Genomic DNA, 17,652 nt, shown 5'->3' with positions numbered 1-17,652 from the left:
TGGGAGTGGTCAACACAGAGATATATAAAACCACGAGATGAGAGGAGAACACTGGGGAAGCCAGCAGGAGAGGTCCAAGGCCAGAACTGAGAACCTGGGGCAAATTTGCAATTAAGAAGCAAAGAAACAGAATCACGCTATAAAGCCAGCCCTGGAGACCCTGCTGTCCAGAGCTCGCGGTGTGTCACTCTGTTCTGACATGCTAACCTTTCATGTCCCAAAAGTCTCCTCTCTGGCCAAGGACTGAGCAAGGGTCTTTCTCTTCTGTTATTTCCACAAACAATGGAGGTTTTATAATTTCATGGGGGTCTTGCTCCTGTTCAGAAGGATGCCAAAGCCAGGTTGAGAGGTGGGTGCTGGGTGGGCAGCCAAGCCCCCTCCCCGAAAGGCCTTCTATGCACCCATCCTTGGGTGCAGGACACACCTGTGCCCCAGGAACTAGAGCCCGCTCCATGCCATGGGCCCTTGGAGTCATGAGCAAAAACTCTGAGGTTAAATCCACTTGTGATCAGGGTCAGGCTTAGGAATTTGGGGTCCCATGGGGCATCCCAGGAGACTGAGAGGCAGGTCCCTGGAGGAATGAGAGGCCTGGGATTTTTCCTGGGCTGATGGGCCATTCAGAGCCCAGTGATAATCTCAGGATCACTGAGCACTGCCCCCATGTCAGAATAGATAAGCAGAGACACATTGTGTTCTGGCGCAGCTCATGAGGTCATGATATCCACTCCCCACATCCCTTCCCACCTCCGGGTTCAATGACACCATGTTGGTAACTCAAAAGATTGACAAAAGCTACAGATCAGAGCAGTTTTCTGCGGAGAGCTGGTTTAGTGACACACCAGGGGCAAAGGGACATGCCCCAGGCTACTCAGCTTCAAGGTCACCTTCCCATCATTGCAGCCTGAGCCTGGAGGGTGCTCCTGTCAGTGGGGAGACCTCAGGGATGACTGGCTCGTGCAAGCCCCACTGAGGTGTGAGGAGGAAAGCAGCTGGGAGGCAGGCCAAGTCCACTTGAGCCTCTCCTGCCAAGCCCAACCGCATCTGCCCCTTCTGGTCAGACCCATTCCTTGGATCCCTTTCTTATATCCTCGTCCTCCCTGGAGGCCCCCAGTCCCTAACGATACCAAGAGCTGCCATGGATGGAGTTCACACAAGGCAGAACAGGCCTCATCTGGCACCAGCACAACCCTACAGTGGAACCTCTTTATTAGTCCATTTTTCAGATGAGAACATCAAGGCAGGACTCAGTAACCTGGCCAAGAGTGCAAAGGAGTGAAATCAGGGAACAGACCTGTAGGACTAGAGATGGAAAGCGTCTGCTTTTAACCCCCTCTCTCCAGAGGGGGTGGAGTGGTAGGGAGTCCAGACCCCGGGGCAAGCTGCTAAGGAGAATAGTTTACTGCGTGGGGGCCTTTAGCCCGTTTGCTTCCCCCACTGAGCTGACTTCCTAGGAACCTAGCTGGGCCCAGCCCTCAGAGCCTCAGGCCTGCTCTCCTGAGCCTTCAGAATCTCTTCCTTTCCTTCTTTCAATGTGGTGGCTGGCTTTGGAGAGAGGGCAGGAGGCCATCTGCTTGCTGATGGCCAGCAGCTGCGACAGCACTGGGAAACCCCTAGGAAGGGAATCCTCAGTTGTTTGGAGACCTCACAGTCTCCGGTGCAGGAAATCCTGCTTTCGGCAGTCTGTGAGGCTGCTGAGAGCAGAAGAGTGGGTGGAAAATCCCCGCTGCAGGTGACTCTTGAAGGGGCTGTTTTTTCACATCAGAGCACTGGAAGCTGGGGGCAGGGAATGGTGAGGTAGGGTGTGAAGGGGCAGGCAGGGAGAATTGTTGGAGAGCTTGGGCCTCTGTCCTTGCCATTCCTTCATGTTGCTGTGTCTTCCTGAGCAGTCAGTGCCCCTCTCTGGGTCTTTTCCCCCAGGTGTCAAAAGGGAAAGTGAAGGAAGTACTTTTCTCCCTGTTCTCAGTTCCTGGGGGTGTACATACAGGTACTCCCTCTTCCTCCCACTCTCCCCACCTCCCTGACTCGTCCGGGTTCCCACTTGCTCCCCTGGCTTCTTGCCCCTCTGCGCTTCTCCCCTACCTCCTCCCTGTTCTCACCCCTCCCTCCCACACCTCCCACCCTGTTCAGTTCTGCGTGGTGTTATCTGGAAAGACCACAAGTCACGTGGGACACAGTGGCCTCAGACCCAGGGCCCTGAGCTGGAATCCTGGTCTATCATTAACTTGCTAGGGGAGCTTAAACAAGTCATTACCCTTCTTGGACTCCTGTTTCACTTTTCATTTACATTTTTATTTTTACTTTGTTTTATTTTATTTTTGCTATTATGCTGTATAAGCTCTTTATATATTTTGGATATTAATGCTTTTATTGGGTATACAATTTGCAATTTTTTCATTCTGATGACTGGCTTCCTTTGCTGTGCAGAAGCTTTTTAGTTTGATGCAGCCCCACTTGTTTATTGTTGCTTTTGTTGCCTTTTCTTTTGGTATCAAATCCAAAATTTCATTGCCAAGACCAATTCCAAGTAGTTTACTGCCTATGTTTTCTTCCAGGAGTTTTATGGTTTCAGGTCTTACATTCAAATCTTTAATCCGTTTTGAGTTAATTTTTGCATATGGCACAAGATTCTTGTGCGTGTGGCTGTCCTGTTTTCCCAGCGCCATTATTGTTTTTTCTTCCTTATATATGCTTGTTCCCTTGTCATAAATTAATTGACTATATATGTGTGAGTTTACTTCTGGGTGCCCTGTTTAGTTCCATTGATCTATGTCTGTTTTTATGCCAAAAACCATACTGTTTTGATGACTATAACTTTGTAATGTAGTTTGAAATCAGGGAGTGTGATACTTCCAGCTTTATTCTTCTTCCTCAAGATGGTTTTGGCTATATGGGGTCTTTTGTTGTTCCATATAAATTTTGGGGTTGTCTATTCTATTTCTATGAAAAATGACATTGAAACTTTGATAGAGATTGCATTGAACCTATAGATTGCTTTGGGTTGTAGCGACACTTTAACAATATTAATTCTCCTCATCTATAAGCACTGAATATCTTTCATTCATTTGTATCTTCAATTTCTTTTTTTTTAATAATTTTTTTTATGTATTGACCTTTCGGCTTTATGTATTGACATTTCAGGAGACAGAGAGAGAAGAAAACATTGATTTGTTGTTCCACTTATTTATCATTCATTGGTTGATTCTTGTGTGTGCCCTGACTGGGGATCAAATGCACAACCTTGGTGTATTGTTCAATGCTCTAGCAACTGAGCTACTCAGCCAGAGCCTGTGTCTTCAATTACTTTTATTAATGTCTTACAGTTTTCAAGGTAGAGGTCTTTTACCTTCTTGGTTAAACTTATTCATAAGTAATTTATTCTTTAGTATGTATTTGTAAACGTGATTGTTTTCTTAATTTCTCTTTTTGATAGCTCGTCTTCAGTATATGGAAACGCAACAGATTTTTGTACATTGATTCTATATCCTGCAATTTTACTGAATCCCACTTTTTCAATGTGACCATCTTACCCAGGGTCAGTCCCTGGCCTGCCCATGAGCCAGGGAAGGAAACTGGCCTGGCATCTCAGGCACATCAGGGCATGAGCGGGCCCAGACCCCCCTTCACCCAGCAGCTATCTGTTCCCCTCCCTCCCGCATTTCCCAGACTTCGGCAGGTCCCATGAGGATCCGCAGCTGGGGACATTGGAGGGCCGACACGCCAGCTGTTCCACGGCCCTGGCCAGCAAGGCTTGCCAGAGGAATCAGGGAGAGGCCTGGGCTGTCCGCCCCTCTTGGCCATTCCCAGCTAACTCTGGCCTCTCCTGGGTGGCACCCAGGGGAGTTTTTGATCTCTCCCGTGGAAGGTGTGCTGCGGGTCCGGAAGGATGTGGAGCTGGACCGTGAAACCATTGCTTTCTATAACCTGACCATCTGTGCTCGTGACAGGGGGGTACCCCCACTCAGTTCCACGGTGAGTCTGGGGGCCCCGTTCTACTGGCCTTGCCTCACTGACCCCTGAACTCTCCATAGAGATCCCTGTGAACGCGAGCACACCCACGCCCAGAGAGGCCGCGAGCTGTCCTGGAGCCAGTCCAGGCCCCCGCATAGGCTTATGAGTGCACCTTGGGGCTCACCCGTGGGGGCTGGACCTGGCACCTGGCAGCCATGGCCACTTAGAATTGTCCCCCCACAGCGGCTCTCGGGGGCGGCTACCTTGCCAGTGGGCCTCTGTCCCTGTCACTCTGCCATTCCCAGCTTGCCTCTGCGCCGCCTCTGCCTCTTTACCTTTCTGTTTCCCCCTTACCCTCATTTTTATCTTCTTGCCTTTTTCATTATCATTTTATTCTTCCTCTTTCTTTATCTTCTCCATGATCATTTGCACCTTCTTTCTTCAACCGCCACCCCTTTGCTACCCTGCCTTGTCTCAGTCGTCACCTCGCCTTGGCTACTATGTCCACCATCGCCATCACTTGTTCTTCCTTCTCTCTGTCTCCCCATACCCGCTTTTCTCCTTACCTTCTCCTTCATCTCTCCTTCCTCCTCCTCCTCCTCCTCGGACATGCCTCAGATGCTGGTGGGGATTCGGGTGCTGGACATCAATGACAATGACCCCGTACTGCTGAACCTCCCCATGAACGTCACCATCAGCGAGAATAGCCCCGTCTCCAGCTTCGTCGCCCACATCCTGGCCAGTGACGCTGACAGCGGATGCAACGCACTCCTCACCTTTAACATCACTGCAGGCAACCGGGAGCGGGCCTTCTCCATCAATGCCACGGTAGGGCCGGAGCGGGCCCCAGGGGGCTGGTTCCACAGGATTTTTCTAAAAGAGATGACCCTGCCCTAGAGGCTTTTCTATGCCACTGTCTGGTCTTCTGCTTCCCCTTCCTCCTCAAGCCTCCTTCCTCCACTGGGACTCAGAGTCTCTGGGGGAAGCATGGAATCTTAGATTCCCAGCTGAGCCATTTCTGGGGTCTCTGTTACCCCCAAGGCCAGTTATGTGAAGATATGGGGCTAGAGTCTCCATACCACTTGTCCCAAGACATCTTCACCTGACACCTTGGAGTGTCACTGGCTGCTGGCACCACGGGGTCCTCAGAGAACCCATCCCCTTGAGACAGCAACGCCTGGGCATTGCTGGGTCACTCTTGCCTGGGCAAGATGTTGCCGGCCCATTTTGGCCGTATGGACCATATCTTTGGTGATTTAGGGAGGGAATTCACAGCCACTCCTGAAGCTACAGACGGAGCAGTTGGGCCTCTGCAGGCCAGAGCCCAGAGTGGGGAACAGGTCTCTCGCCACTCAGCTCACCCACCCTCCGCATCCCAGTCAGGGATCGTCACTGTGAACCGGCCCCTGGACCGCGAGCGGATCCCAGAGTACAGGCTGACCATCTCCGTGAAGGACAACCCGGAGAACCCACGCATAGCCAGGAGGGTGAGGCTGGAGGGCTCGGGGTGGAGGTGGGAGCAGCAGGGCTGGGTGCTATAGACACACAGGCCGCCTGGCCGGGGGGTTAGATTCGCAGGCCCTGGAGTGAGCAAGCGGTGGATTCAAATCCCAGTTCTGCCTGTCACCAGGTGTGGGACTTTGGCCAGTCAATTTCTCTCAGCCTCCATTGTCTTTTTCTTCTGCAAACTGAAGACCACACCTACCCCAAAGTTGAGGAGAGAACTTAAAGGAGCCAATATCTGCCAAGTCCTCAGCACAGTTCCTGGCACATGGCAAACACGCAGGGAACTCAGCTCTCATCCTTTCCCTTCAAACCGCTGACACTTGGGCACACATCACAGTTGTGTGTGCATATGGCCTGCGTGCGCTCACAAACACAACTCTAGGGTCTGAAAGGGTTGCATTTTACCTGAAAGGGCAGCTTTCCCATCAAAAGCAAAAGACGTTGTTTCTCTTTACTAAGAGGAGGTGAGTGTTGCAAGCGAACGGTCCCTTTTGGGGACAGGGTTCAGCCCTCCCTTCACAGCCCATGAGGTCTGGGGCGGGACCCTGACCGAGAGTCGTTGGGCCTGGCTTATTTCATCTCTGCTTCTGATTAGCTGCATGGCTCGGCCAAGACACTGCCCTTTCTGGGCCTCAGTTTCCCCATCTGTATAGGCCAACGAGACTTCAGGCTGGCAGTGCTCGTAAGCCACTGGCCTCTCTCTCCTCTCCTTTGCTCGCTTCCTGTCCCCTCCTTTTCGCTCCTCCTCTCACTCTCCCTCCTCCACCTGTGCTTTAGGAGGGCCAGGGTGACCTGGAAGCAGCAGCATTGAGTGCGGGAATCAGGAGGCCTGGGGGCCAGTCCTCACTCTGCTGCTAACTTGCTGTGCAGTTTTGAGTAGTCACCTCTGGGGCTTGGTTTCCTTGCCCCTGCAGTGGAGGTTCTGAGAGGCGAGAACTATTACTGGCCTTTGAAAAGCGTGAAGTGAAGCCCTGGGTGAGAGTTCGGAGGAACTCTAATGGGCCAGCAGGCAGGCCTGGGGTGTCTGAAAACCAACAGTCATCTTCCTGCCTGCAGTCCTTCCTTACCGTGAGAGGGACCGTAGCTAAATACCGTTCGCATCCATCCTCCTGTGAACTTCACAACACCTCTGCGAAGGAGTTCAGATCCCCATTTATCCAGGTGGAAAACCGAGGCCTGGACAGAGGAAATTATTTGTTTAAGGCCATCCAGTGAGCCGCTAGCAAAGCAGGGACTTGAACCCCTGTCTCTGGAGCACTAGCGTAGGCTTTTTAATCACCCACCTCTGTGCCCTGACCCCCTACCTCTCAGCCTTTCTCCCACTGGAGCACTTAGCTAGAATGTGGTCTACAACCTGCCCTCCCATCATGCCTCCCGCAGGATTTTGACTTGCTGCTGGTCTTTCTTGCCGATGAGAATGACAACCACCCCCTCTTTACTGAGAGCACCTACCACGCAGAGGTGATGGAGAACTCTCCTGCTGGTAGGTGCTGGGCCCGGCTGGGAATTCCTGCTGCTGCCAGGCACCACCTGAGTCCCAGATGCCTGTGGACCCACCTCGTGCCTGAGGTGGGCCCAGTTGAGGCCTGGCTGGGGAGGCAGCCTCACCACATTGCTGAACACAGAGCCACCTGGTGCAAAAGGGCGTGGACAGGAGCGGGGGAACAGCTCTGAGGAGCTGGTGGGCCCAGGGTGCCAGGCCTCCTAGGGACCACCAAAGAGGCCACAGATCTGGTTGGAAGTGGCCATTGGTCCTCAGAGTGGTCTGAGAGCAGCCCCTCCACCCCCTGCCTGAGGGGCAGTGAAGTGTGAGGACTACCCAGGATAGGGGCAAGCCCACCCTCCCCATTCCCTCCCTCCCAGAAGCACAGGGCATCCTGAAGGCTTCTGGAAGCTTCAGGAGCATCTGCTATTAGAGGTGGGAGCCAGGGCGCCCTGTATAGACCAGCATAGCTAGGACACATGCATTGACCAGTCTCACCTTCCTTCAAAGAGACAGAACCTCCTTTTCACTGTCCCCCAAAGAGGTCCCCTCTCTCTACCTCCAGCCTCCCCAGGCCCCTAAGCTTGGACTCTCAGTCAGAAAGAGGTGAACTGGGAAACTCCTTGTGTCTGGCTGGGTACCCCGCTACCCAGTGTATGTGCTCACACAGGCGCCAGTTCATGTTCTTGTCAAGGCATATGTGTGGGCTTACACATGTGCAGACACACATAGGCATGTGGGTGCCTACGCAGTGTGCTCCGTGTGCAAATGTGTCCCCTGGCAGAGGCAGACAGGCACACAACCAGGGGGCACCCAGGCCTGCGAGTGCTCCCGTGTGCATACTCGTGGTCACATGAACACAGAGTCCTGCACATACATGTGGATTTCTAGTCACGTACAGTGAGATGCCTGTATGAAGCATTGTGTATGCACACATGTGGACAGACTGGGAGGGGTGTGCATACTTTGACAGGACCCCCACACAGGGAAGGGATGTCAGAGAGCCCGCGGACCCTCCCTCCCAGTGGCCAGCCTCACAGACTGCTGGGAAGGCAGGCATGCTCCTGGCGGGCCGGAGGGGCTTCCTCACCACTGTTGTGTTTTCTCCCCAGCAGGGCTTTGAGGCCGCTCCCCAGGCATCTGCGTCAGTCTGCCAAGGCTGCCGCAGCCCGGCCCAGGGCCTCCTCACCCCGTCCGCCTCACCTCCCTCCCTCTCATTCATTGTCAGCCATGGCTCACTGGGAAGGGGCCGGGGGAGGGGGTGGGGGGCCAGGTTGGCCTTGCAGTGACCCCTCTCCCCTGGCCCAGGGACCCCCCTCACGGTGCTCAATGGGCCCATCCTGGCCCTCGATGCGGACCTGGATGTCTACGCCGTGGTCACCTACCAGCTGCTGGGTGCCCAGAGTGGCCTCTTTGACATCGACAACAGTACAGGTGAGGCCTCTACACGCCCCCAGTACTCCCAGCCGGGCTCCATGTCTGCCAGCTGGGGTGGGAGTGAGCCTGCTGCTAGACTAGGGCCTCCCTTCTCAGTCCTGGACCTGGCTCGGCATGGAGACCCCACTCCTCAGAGCCTCAGTCTTGCAGCTGGATTAAGGCCACCTGAGGGCCAGGTGAGGAGACCATGGAGGAGGCTTGGGAGACAACACAAGCGACCTGCTAGTGCACAAACTCTCAGCCTAGACAGAGAGCCCCTCAAAACACTCCCTCCATCTCCCCATGCCCAGGCCAGAGACTCAGGCCCCTAGTCAGTCAGCAGCAGCCAAAGCTCTTTCCTCAAACCAAACCTGAAGCGCTCCAGAGGCCACCTCACATCGGCCTGGTCCTAGACAGGTCAATTTGGTAACAAGTGACACCAAGGAGAGATATACGAGCGCCTCTCTCAGTACAGCAGGTCAATCCTCCACCTTTGGTCACTCAGCCCAGACAGGACTCTGTAGAATGGCAGAGGGCACCTGGGGATGGGACAATCCCAGGACGCTGGCACCTAGGGGACCTCCCTAAGCATCGGTTGTTGAGCCTTCAAGGAAGAGTCATTTGTTGCTTTCTCTGCTCCTCTTTCATCTCTTTCACACGCTGTGCCCTGGTCTTTCAATGTACCTTCCTGGTTGGCTCTTGCCCTCTTTCCCCACTGTACCCCTTTTCCTTTGCACCTCCCTGGCTGATGGCACTGGGTGTCAGGCGTGGTGACAGTGAGGTCAGGTGTTGTCATTGACCGGGAGGCCTTCTCACCTCCCATCCTGGATCTGCTGCTGCTGGCTGAGGACATTGGGCTGCTCAACGGCACAGCTGACCTGATCGTCACCATCCTGGATGACAATGACAACTGGCCCATCTTTAGCCCTGCTGCCCTCACTATCCACTTGCTGGAGAACTGCCCACCAGGTAAGCAGGGGGCAGGGCGCAGGCCCCAGACCCCAGGCAGGAGCTGGTTGGTGGTCTGTGGGGACTGGGGCCTCACTGGTTGGAGCAGAATTTACCTTCAGCAGGAGAAGGACAGGCGGCAGGGTGGGTGGAGAGAGCACCGGACAGGGAGCCAGGAGACCCAGGTCGCCCCGTCACTTCCCTTTTCTCATCCATAGTCTCTTGTCTGCAAACAAAATAATTAAGATACGTTCCTGGGTGAAAAGATTGGTTTAAAGTCAAAATAGGATTAACGTGATTCCCATCAAAATCAAATATGATTTAGGGAGTAAACTTGATTCTGAAAGTCATCTGAAAGAATGAGAACATTTTAAAAAATAAATGTAATAAAGCCAGGTTTGCCTTCCCAGATATTAAAACATATTACAGAATAGTATTTAAAACCATGGAATATAAGAACAAGAGTCTGGGCAAAGTAGCCCAGAAACAGATACCAGTAAATTAAAGAATGTAATATTAATGTGATAAGGGAAACAATGAAAAGCAGTAGTGAAAACTAATAATTTAGTGCGTAAAACATCTATTAATATTTAGTGTGGATTCTTCCCCCATATAAGATGACAAAATGAAAGCCACAGACATTCTAAAAAAAAGGTTAAAAAGTAGAAAACATTAAAAAATAAAAGAAAGAAGCTTTAGATGAATATTTATCTGACTTCAGAATAAGAAGGTTCTAAGCATACAAGAAACAGAAGAACTTAAAAAAAAGAAAAGTATTAAATTCCAGCACATATAAATTTAAACTTCTTTACATCAAGTAATTATAACCGATATTGAAAGGCAAACAACAAACTGAAAAAATATGTTTGTCACACATGATCATAATTATGCAATTATGATAACGTGTTATCATAATTAATGTAATTATGATAGCATGTGACAAAAAGTGGGCAGAAAAAACATACAATTTGCAGAAGATACAACTAATTATCAAATTATGAAAAATTGTTCAACTCACAAATAATCAAAGAATGTGAAATAAAATAAGATACTGTTTTCCTACAGTATTGAAAACATAAAAAGTATATGAAAGATGCATGCCGGCAAGGTTGTGGTGAGAAGACGCCCCTGTGAACTGCCAACCAATGTATGTTATTGTGATATTTTTAGAAGAAGCCGCAGTGCTCAGCTACTCCCCATTTCCTCCCCCCCCCCACCCCGCGCAGGATTCTCAGTCCTTCAGGTCACAGCCACGGATGAGGACAGTGGCCTCAATGGGGAGCTTATCTACCGAATAGAAGCCGGGGCTCAGGACCGCTTCCTCATCCACCCAGTCACAGGGGTCATCCGCGTTGGCAATGTCACCATTGACAGGGAGGAGCAGGAATCCTACAGGCTGACAGTGGTGGCCACTGACCGGGGCACTGTTCCTCTCTCTGGCACTGCCATCATCACTATCCTTATCGATGACATTAATGACTGCCGCCCTGAGTTCATCAACCCTATCCAGACGGTGAGCGTGCTGGAGTCAGCCGAGCCAGGCACTGTCATTGCCAATGTCACAGCCATCGACCGTGACCTTAACCCAAAGCTGGAGTACCACATCATCAGCATTGTGGCCAAGGACGACACTGACCGCCTGGTGCCTGACCAGGAGGATGCCTTTGCTGTGAATATCAACACAGGTACAAGGGCCTGCTCCCCATTCACCCCTACTCCTGACTCCCTGCCCCAGTCTGTTTGCTCTCTGCTTTCTTCCTGATCCTCCCTCTTCTTTATTCTCTCTCCCTCTGGTCCTCCCTTCCCCTCAGCTGCTCTGCTGTCCACTCTCTTCTCTTCCCCTGTCAACAGCACATCCTTCCCTCTCTTTTCCATCTCTCCCTTTGTTCCTTCCCTCTCCTTACTCCTCGTCTTTCCCCCTTGACCCGCTCCCTCTCTTTCTGTTTCTCAGTCTCTCAGTGTTGTATGAGAGCGCCTCTCTCACCACACTCTTGTCAGCATTAAATATTATAAAGTTATGTTTATATTTTCCTAGGAAAATGGTACCTTGTTTTAATATGCACTTCTTTAATATGCATATTGGCCATGTAAGTCATCTGTAAGATATATATATGTATATATATTATCTTTAATGATTTTCTTACACTATCAAAAAATGAAGAGAAATGTGGCCATCTTTTATTATTTATGCAGTTTATTATAATTTCGATCATCCTGTATTTTGTTCTTCTGGGAAGTTAAGAACAAGGGACCACCCACATATACTTCCTAGGAATCCCAGAGGAATGACAGAGAAACTAACATGGCTATTGTTATACAAAATGCTAAAAATTGTTATTTAGAGAAATTCATAGTAAAACAGCAATGAGGTTTCAGCTTTCCAAATGTGATCAGCAGATATTAGGATGATGGACAATATTGAGTATTGGTGATAATGTGGGGACATCAAGACCCTCATACACTACTGTAGGAGTTCAGACCAATTCCACCAACTAGACAGCAATTTAAATGCACAAAGTGCACTCATACCTTATGACCCAGCAATTCCTCTCCTGGGTAGAATTTCCCAAGGAAATTCTCAGGTCAGTAATCTGAGGGTGTTCCCTGCAGTGTTGGTGGTGGGAGTTGGAGGCCAGCTGGGCACCCATCCTTGGGAAATTGAAGACTAAAACATTGTGGGTACATGGCATGGGATACCAGGCATCAGTCAGAAGCAACAGATTAGACTCATACGGACCAACATTGGGGGGACCTTAAAAATAAGTACTTAGTGAAAAGAGTAAGAAATAGGGTAGGATATATACAAGGTCTGTCCAGAAGGTATTCAGCCATGTAATATGAAAAATAGGGACATTTATTGAAGAAGATACAAGAGTCATTGTACACAGGACAATGAAGCCTCAGTCCCCTTCAAAGTAGGCACCTTGGGACCTCACATAGTTCTCCCAGTCACCATCAGCTGCCCTGTCGTATTTTCCTGAAGCTCATCAATCATCTGAAATCTCTTCCCTTTCAAAGGTGATTTTAGTTTTGGGGAAAGTCAGAAGTCATAGGGTGCCAAATTTGGGCTGTTGTGGGGCTGAGTCACCTGGGTGATTGGACATTTTGCCAAAAGACTCTGCATGAGACATGATGCATGAGCGGGTACATTGTCATGATGAAGCTGCCAATCACCATTTGCCCATAGCTGTGGCCTTCTGAATCATCCCAATAGTTTCCACAGAGGACTGTTCAAGCTTAACGCAAAACTTGATACAGATTCATTGCTGTACTTGCTCAGTCATTTTGAATAAGTACACATGCCACTCAATATGCATGCCACTCAATACACATGCTCACTCAACAGTGTCTACCACCTCCACTGACTAGTACAATGAAGTCATCACTGTTCATGCATACACATTCCAGTCCACTCTCCTTGGCTGTCAGCTTACAACGATGTCACGCAAATCATTCTCATTATATTAGCAATGGCTGGCCCTGCCTGGTGTGGCTCAGTGGACTGAGTGCCGACCTGAGAACCAAAGGGTCACTGGTTCAATTCCCAGCCAGGGCACATGCATGGGCCAGGTCCCCAGTAGGGGGTGTGTGAGAGGCAACCACACATTGATGTTTCTCTCCCTCTCTTTCTGTCTCCATTCCCCTCTCTCTTAAAATAAATAAAGTCTTTAAAAAAAAAAAAAAACAATGGCCGGACTTCTTCTGGACAGACATTGTATACCACAATCTCATTTGCATAAATAGAAGAGACATACAAAACAATATATAATTTTCGATACATTACAGTGATTGCCTGAAGAAGGGAAGAGGTGAGGAGTACTGGAATAAAAGAGAATAGATACATACATAAAACAAGAGTAGTGCCAATGACATAGTGGGCAATGAATCATTGAATATGATTAACTCTGTCTGTATCTGAGGCCCAAGGGAAAGAAGTCAGGAAAACCATGAGCACTAGAAGAAGTCAAATAGGTTAAGCCATGTCCCAGGTTAGCAAAATTCCCACTGCAGTGGTTAGTCAGGACCATGGAGAGCTGCTCCGCACCCTGCCCAACTTTGCGCAATACAGTACTGATGCCTCTACCACTTTTCTCTTTTCTGTTCTCCTTTCCTCTGACTGACTCTCTTCTCTCTATTTTTCTTTCCAGTGTCTTCTCTACCCCCTTTTCCTTGTGCTCTCCCCACCTTTCTTGCTCACCTTCCTTCCCCCTCCCTCTCCTGCCAAATGGGCTCCCTCTTCCTCCCCTGGCTTCCTTCCCCTCTGCCTCTTCCCCTCACAACCTGCCTCCCAAACTTCCTGCCTGGGTCAGCACTGAGCCCCATCGTCCCCCATGCCCTGCTCTGCTCCATCCCCTGTGCGCCCTGAACTAACTGATGTTAACCCTCTTCTCTCTTCCTCACGGCTGGCAGGCCCGCAGGTTTGAGCTGTTTCTCTGTCACTTCCCACCTCATCTCTTCTCTGCTTCACCCCATTGCCTTCCTCCATACCCACCACACCCCCACCATCCTCCCCATCCTGTGAGGCCAGGCCAAGGTCGTGGCCCAGCCTTTGCAGACTGAATGCAGCCACCCTCTCCCCATCCTCGCTCCCCAGCCTCGGGGACAGGGAGCGAGAGTAGGAAGAGGAGGAGGAGGAGGCAGCGGCCCAGGGTAAGTGACCTCCCCATGGCTGGGGACCTGAGGAGGCCAGAAGCCCAGCAGGGGGATCTGCCAAGGGGGCAGGGGACCCCAGAGACCTCAATGCCTGACAGGGAGCTAGAAAGGGAGAGAGGAGGTATCACCCTAGGATGAGGCAGATGGGAAGAGGGGCCACCAGATCCTCCAACAGGCAGGAAGCAGAGGTCCTAATAGAGCAACGGTGAGATCAACCAAACTAGAGCTGTCCAGGTCAAGCCTAAGTCTCTGGAGGGATCCTCTGGTTGGGAGCAGGCAGGGGCTCTGAGGGGCAGAAGACAGGAGAGAAGAAGCTCCTTGCTATTTCTAACACAGGGCCGTCTGTGCTCCTTTCCCACCATCAGTCCATGTCACTCCCTACTTAATGGAGACCGAGGAATAGTCCCGACTGTGCAGCCTGTTCTATCGCTGTCCCCTCCAGAGAGCCCACTTGGCGGTTTTAGTGGCCTTGAACTTCCTTTATACTTGATCTCCATAGAATACAAGCATTCCTTAAACAGTGATCAAATACACATAACAAAATTTACCATCTTTGAATGAGTACCAGTTTAAAGTGTACAGTAGTGCTCCATATATTCACAGTGTTGTGGAATACAAGCATTTTTTTAAACAAGCAATTATGTGGCATTCTCTTTGTGCCAAGCACTGTTCTAAGCCCTTTATACTCATTTAATTGTTATAATCCTCCAAATAGCCCTTTGTGGTAGGTACTGTAATTATCCTGATTTTACAGAGGAGGAAAGAGGTGTGGAGAGGTTAAATAATTTGCCCAAGGTCACTGTCTAGTAAGCAATGAGTGATGAGCTTGCAGGGGGCTGTGAGCTCATCCCACTTACCGGTTTCAGCCAAAGATGAAACCAGCAAGTCCCAGGTCCATTGAGGACCATTGCCCTTGGTGGGAATTGTACAGTTTGGCCAGGAGCACCCCTAGAGGCCCAGACTTTAGGGTATTCCCTCAGGCTGAACCTGATTTGATCTGATCTTCAGGGTCTGTAATGGTGAAGTCCCCCCTGAACCGGGAGCTGGTTGCCACCTATGAGGTCACTCTTTCAGTGATTGACAACGCCAGCGACCTACCAGAGCGCTCTGTCAGCATGCCAAATGGTAAGTCTCCCCACAGGCACCTTCCGTGGGTTACTCAGAGCTGATCAGGGTAAGGAGACAGGCTGGGAATGGCTTGGCCCTGGGGAGGAAGCAGCAGGACCCAGAGGGATGTGCAAGGTGGCAGCTACAGGGAGGCCCAGGGTGGCTGCGTGTCCCAGTTATTAAGCAGAGCTCAGCAGTGAGGGGTCCAGAACCCAGAACTGTATGTAGTCCGAACCCCAAGGCTCAGACTGGGAAGGAGGCTTGATGGAGACTGGAAGGTAACTGCAAAAAGGAGGGCTATGGAGATTTAGGTTGGAACCCGCTGTCAGAATTGGTAACGAGGGTGTGGCTCAAATGTGAGACAGAAACCTCAGATCTGATAGGAAGACACACGGTCAGCCCAGAGGAAGGAAGGCACAAGGAAAGATGATTTGAAGCCACAGACACCACACTGGGGTGCACAGGTACCACAGCACAGAAGAGCAGGGAACAGATGCTGCCTTCTGCAGGCCGGCCCAGGCCATCTTGCCTACAGACTAAAGCGTGAGCTGGGAGGGGCTGCGAGAGGAATGGACTTTGTTTAGGAAAAGTGGGGAGCAGGGTGGGGGGTGTAGGGACAGGTAGCCTCGAGTAGCCCCTGTCATGAGACAAGGACAGCTGCTGGGGTTGGGAAACAGGCCTGGTAGATATCATCTGCTTATCTCTGCAGCCCAGAGGACCAAGTTGTCAGGAAGGAAGAGCAACCTTGGTCATTTCCTACATGTCCTATACTCAGAGGGCAAAGGATCCAGACTAGTCATATACAGACATCACTCAGACAGGAGACAGAAGGCTTAATCAGGGAACGGATCACATTGGACAGGTTAGGAAACTGAGGCACAGTAGGGTCAGGGGCTCCACCAAGGTCGCTTATCATGCTGGTAGAACCCAAGCTCCTTTCCCTATGGAAGAATGACAGACCAGACCAGAGGAAAGGGTCATGTGCCACCACTCAAAGGTTGGGTCAAGCTTCAGGGATCCCAAGAGGGCGGTGAGATGCTGCCATCCTCTCTAGGCAGAGCTGAGACTTAGGAAGGCCTGGCCCAGCCACATTGGTGCCCCTCACATCACCCTCACCCCTGCCTTCACCCCAGCCAAGCTGACAGTCAACATCCTGGATGTCAATGACAACACGCCCCAGTTCAAGCCCTTTGGGATCACCTACTACACAGAGAAGGTCCTGGAAGGGGCCACCCCCGGCACCACACTCATTGCCGTATCAGCCGTGGACCCTGACAAGGGCCTCAATGGGCTGATCACCTATACCCTGCTGGACCTGATGCCCCCAGGCTACGTTCAACTGGAAGACTCCTCAGCGGGTAGGTGGGACATCTGCAGAGGAGGGCTGGGGACATGTGTGTGCTGGTTTAACCTCCCAGAGGGACCTTGGCCCCCACTCCTCACCCTCCAGTTGAGCCCCACCACAGTCCTTCAGTGGGCTGGGATCCCCAGCGGATACCAAAATTCACAGATGCTCAAGTCCCATTGCTGGCCCTCCATCCGTATCCACAGTTCCACCTTCACAGGGTCAACCAACAGCAGATTGAAACCTGCAGATATGGAGGGCTGACTACATTAGTATCACTTAGGGAGCAAGAAGGCCAAGAAGGAGTATCTCAGAGGAGGTTGTGGACACGCTGACGTTCATCTACTTGACTTCTGAAAAGCTTTCTCGTCCCTCCAGTAAAGAGAACAGCTGGATGCCAGTTGTTCTCAGCCCTCTAACCTGCCACTGGGTCATCTTCCTTCTTCAAGGGACCACACCTGCCCCCTCAGTGCTCTAGATCCCTCTCTTCATACTGTGGAGGGCTCTATAAGTAAGGAATGTCCAAAATGGCACTGGCGTGCCTCTGTGTCTTAGGAAAGGTCATTGCCAACCGAACGGTGGACTACGAGGAAGTGCACTGGCTCAACTTTACTGTGAGGGCTTCAGACAATGGGTCCCCACCCCGGGCAGCTGAGATCCCTGTCTACCTGGAGATCGTGGACATCAATGACAACAACCCCATATTTGATGAGCCTTCCTACCAGGTGAGTGGCCAGGCCAACAAGTTGGGTCTAGGACCTGTGCCCATTCCTTGGGGCCTTTGGTCATCTTTCACTACCACCCCGCCAGCCTCTAAGCCTCATGGGAATGACCACTCCATGAGCGGCTTGGTGCCCTGGGTTGTCTGCACCAGTGAGTTCCTAGAGCAGGTGAGTGGACTGGAGGACTGATGTTGGCCTACTCTCTCCCCCTGCCCACTGGGCTCCAGGAAGCCGTCCCTGAAGATGCGCCCGTGGGCACGGTCATTGTGACGGTCACTGCTACTGATGCCGACTCTGGCAACTATGCCCTTATTGAGTACAGCCTCGTAGATGGAGAGGGCAAATTTGCCATCAACCCCACTACGGTAAGCGGGCAATGGAGGGCATGGGTCTGGGGCATGGAAAGGGCTAAGAAGCCACCAGAAGTATTGTCGTTATCCCCCCTTTTCTGGGTCCTGCCACCCGGAGCTCTGGACCCTCAGAGGTTTTTTTAGCCAAGTCAGTAAGCCTTGTTCCCAGAATCC

At 51.2% G+C, this 17,652-nt stretch overlaps 1 protein-coding gene across 2 annotated transcripts in view; it reads left to right on the top strand.

The window, feature by feature from the left end:
- The window catches only part of CDH23 (cadherin related 23), a 363,213-nt gene that overhangs the window by 332,844 nt on the left and 12,717 nt on the right, over positions 1-17,652 (top strand). For both annotated transcript variants that reach the window (XM_054572651.1, XM_054572650.1), the window contains exons 41-51: positions 3,836-3,969; positions 4,567-4,776; positions 5,328-5,435; positions 6,835-6,937; positions 8,246-8,371; positions 9,119-9,322; positions 10,528-10,986; positions 14,963-15,079; positions 16,195-16,419; positions 16,962-17,131; positions 17,356-17,493. In XM_054572651.1, the coding sequence (XP_054428626.1) occupies positions 3,836-3,969; positions 4,567-4,776; positions 5,328-5,435; positions 6,835-6,937; positions 8,246-8,371; positions 9,119-9,322; positions 10,528-10,986; positions 14,963-15,079; positions 16,195-16,419; positions 16,962-17,131; positions 17,356-17,493 (1,994 nt within the window). The remainder of the gene's footprint in view (positions 1-3,835; positions 3,970-4,566; positions 4,777-5,327; positions 5,436-6,834; positions 6,938-8,245; positions 8,372-9,118; positions 9,323-10,527; positions 10,987-14,962; positions 15,080-16,194; positions 16,420-16,961; positions 17,132-17,355; positions 17,494-17,652) is intronic.

This window comes from Pteronotus mesoamericanus, unplaced genomic scaffold (genome assembly GCF_021234165.1).
Source record: "Pteronotus mesoamericanus isolate MK-2021 breed Mesoamerican mustached bat unplaced genomic scaffold, CSHL_Meso_final contig_24, whole genome shotgun sequence".
NCBI classification, from domain to species: Eukaryota; Metazoa; Chordata; class Mammalia; order Chiroptera; family Mormoopidae; genus Pteronotus; species Pteronotus mesoamericanus.
This window is presented reverse-complemented; position numbering and strand designations above follow the sequence as displayed.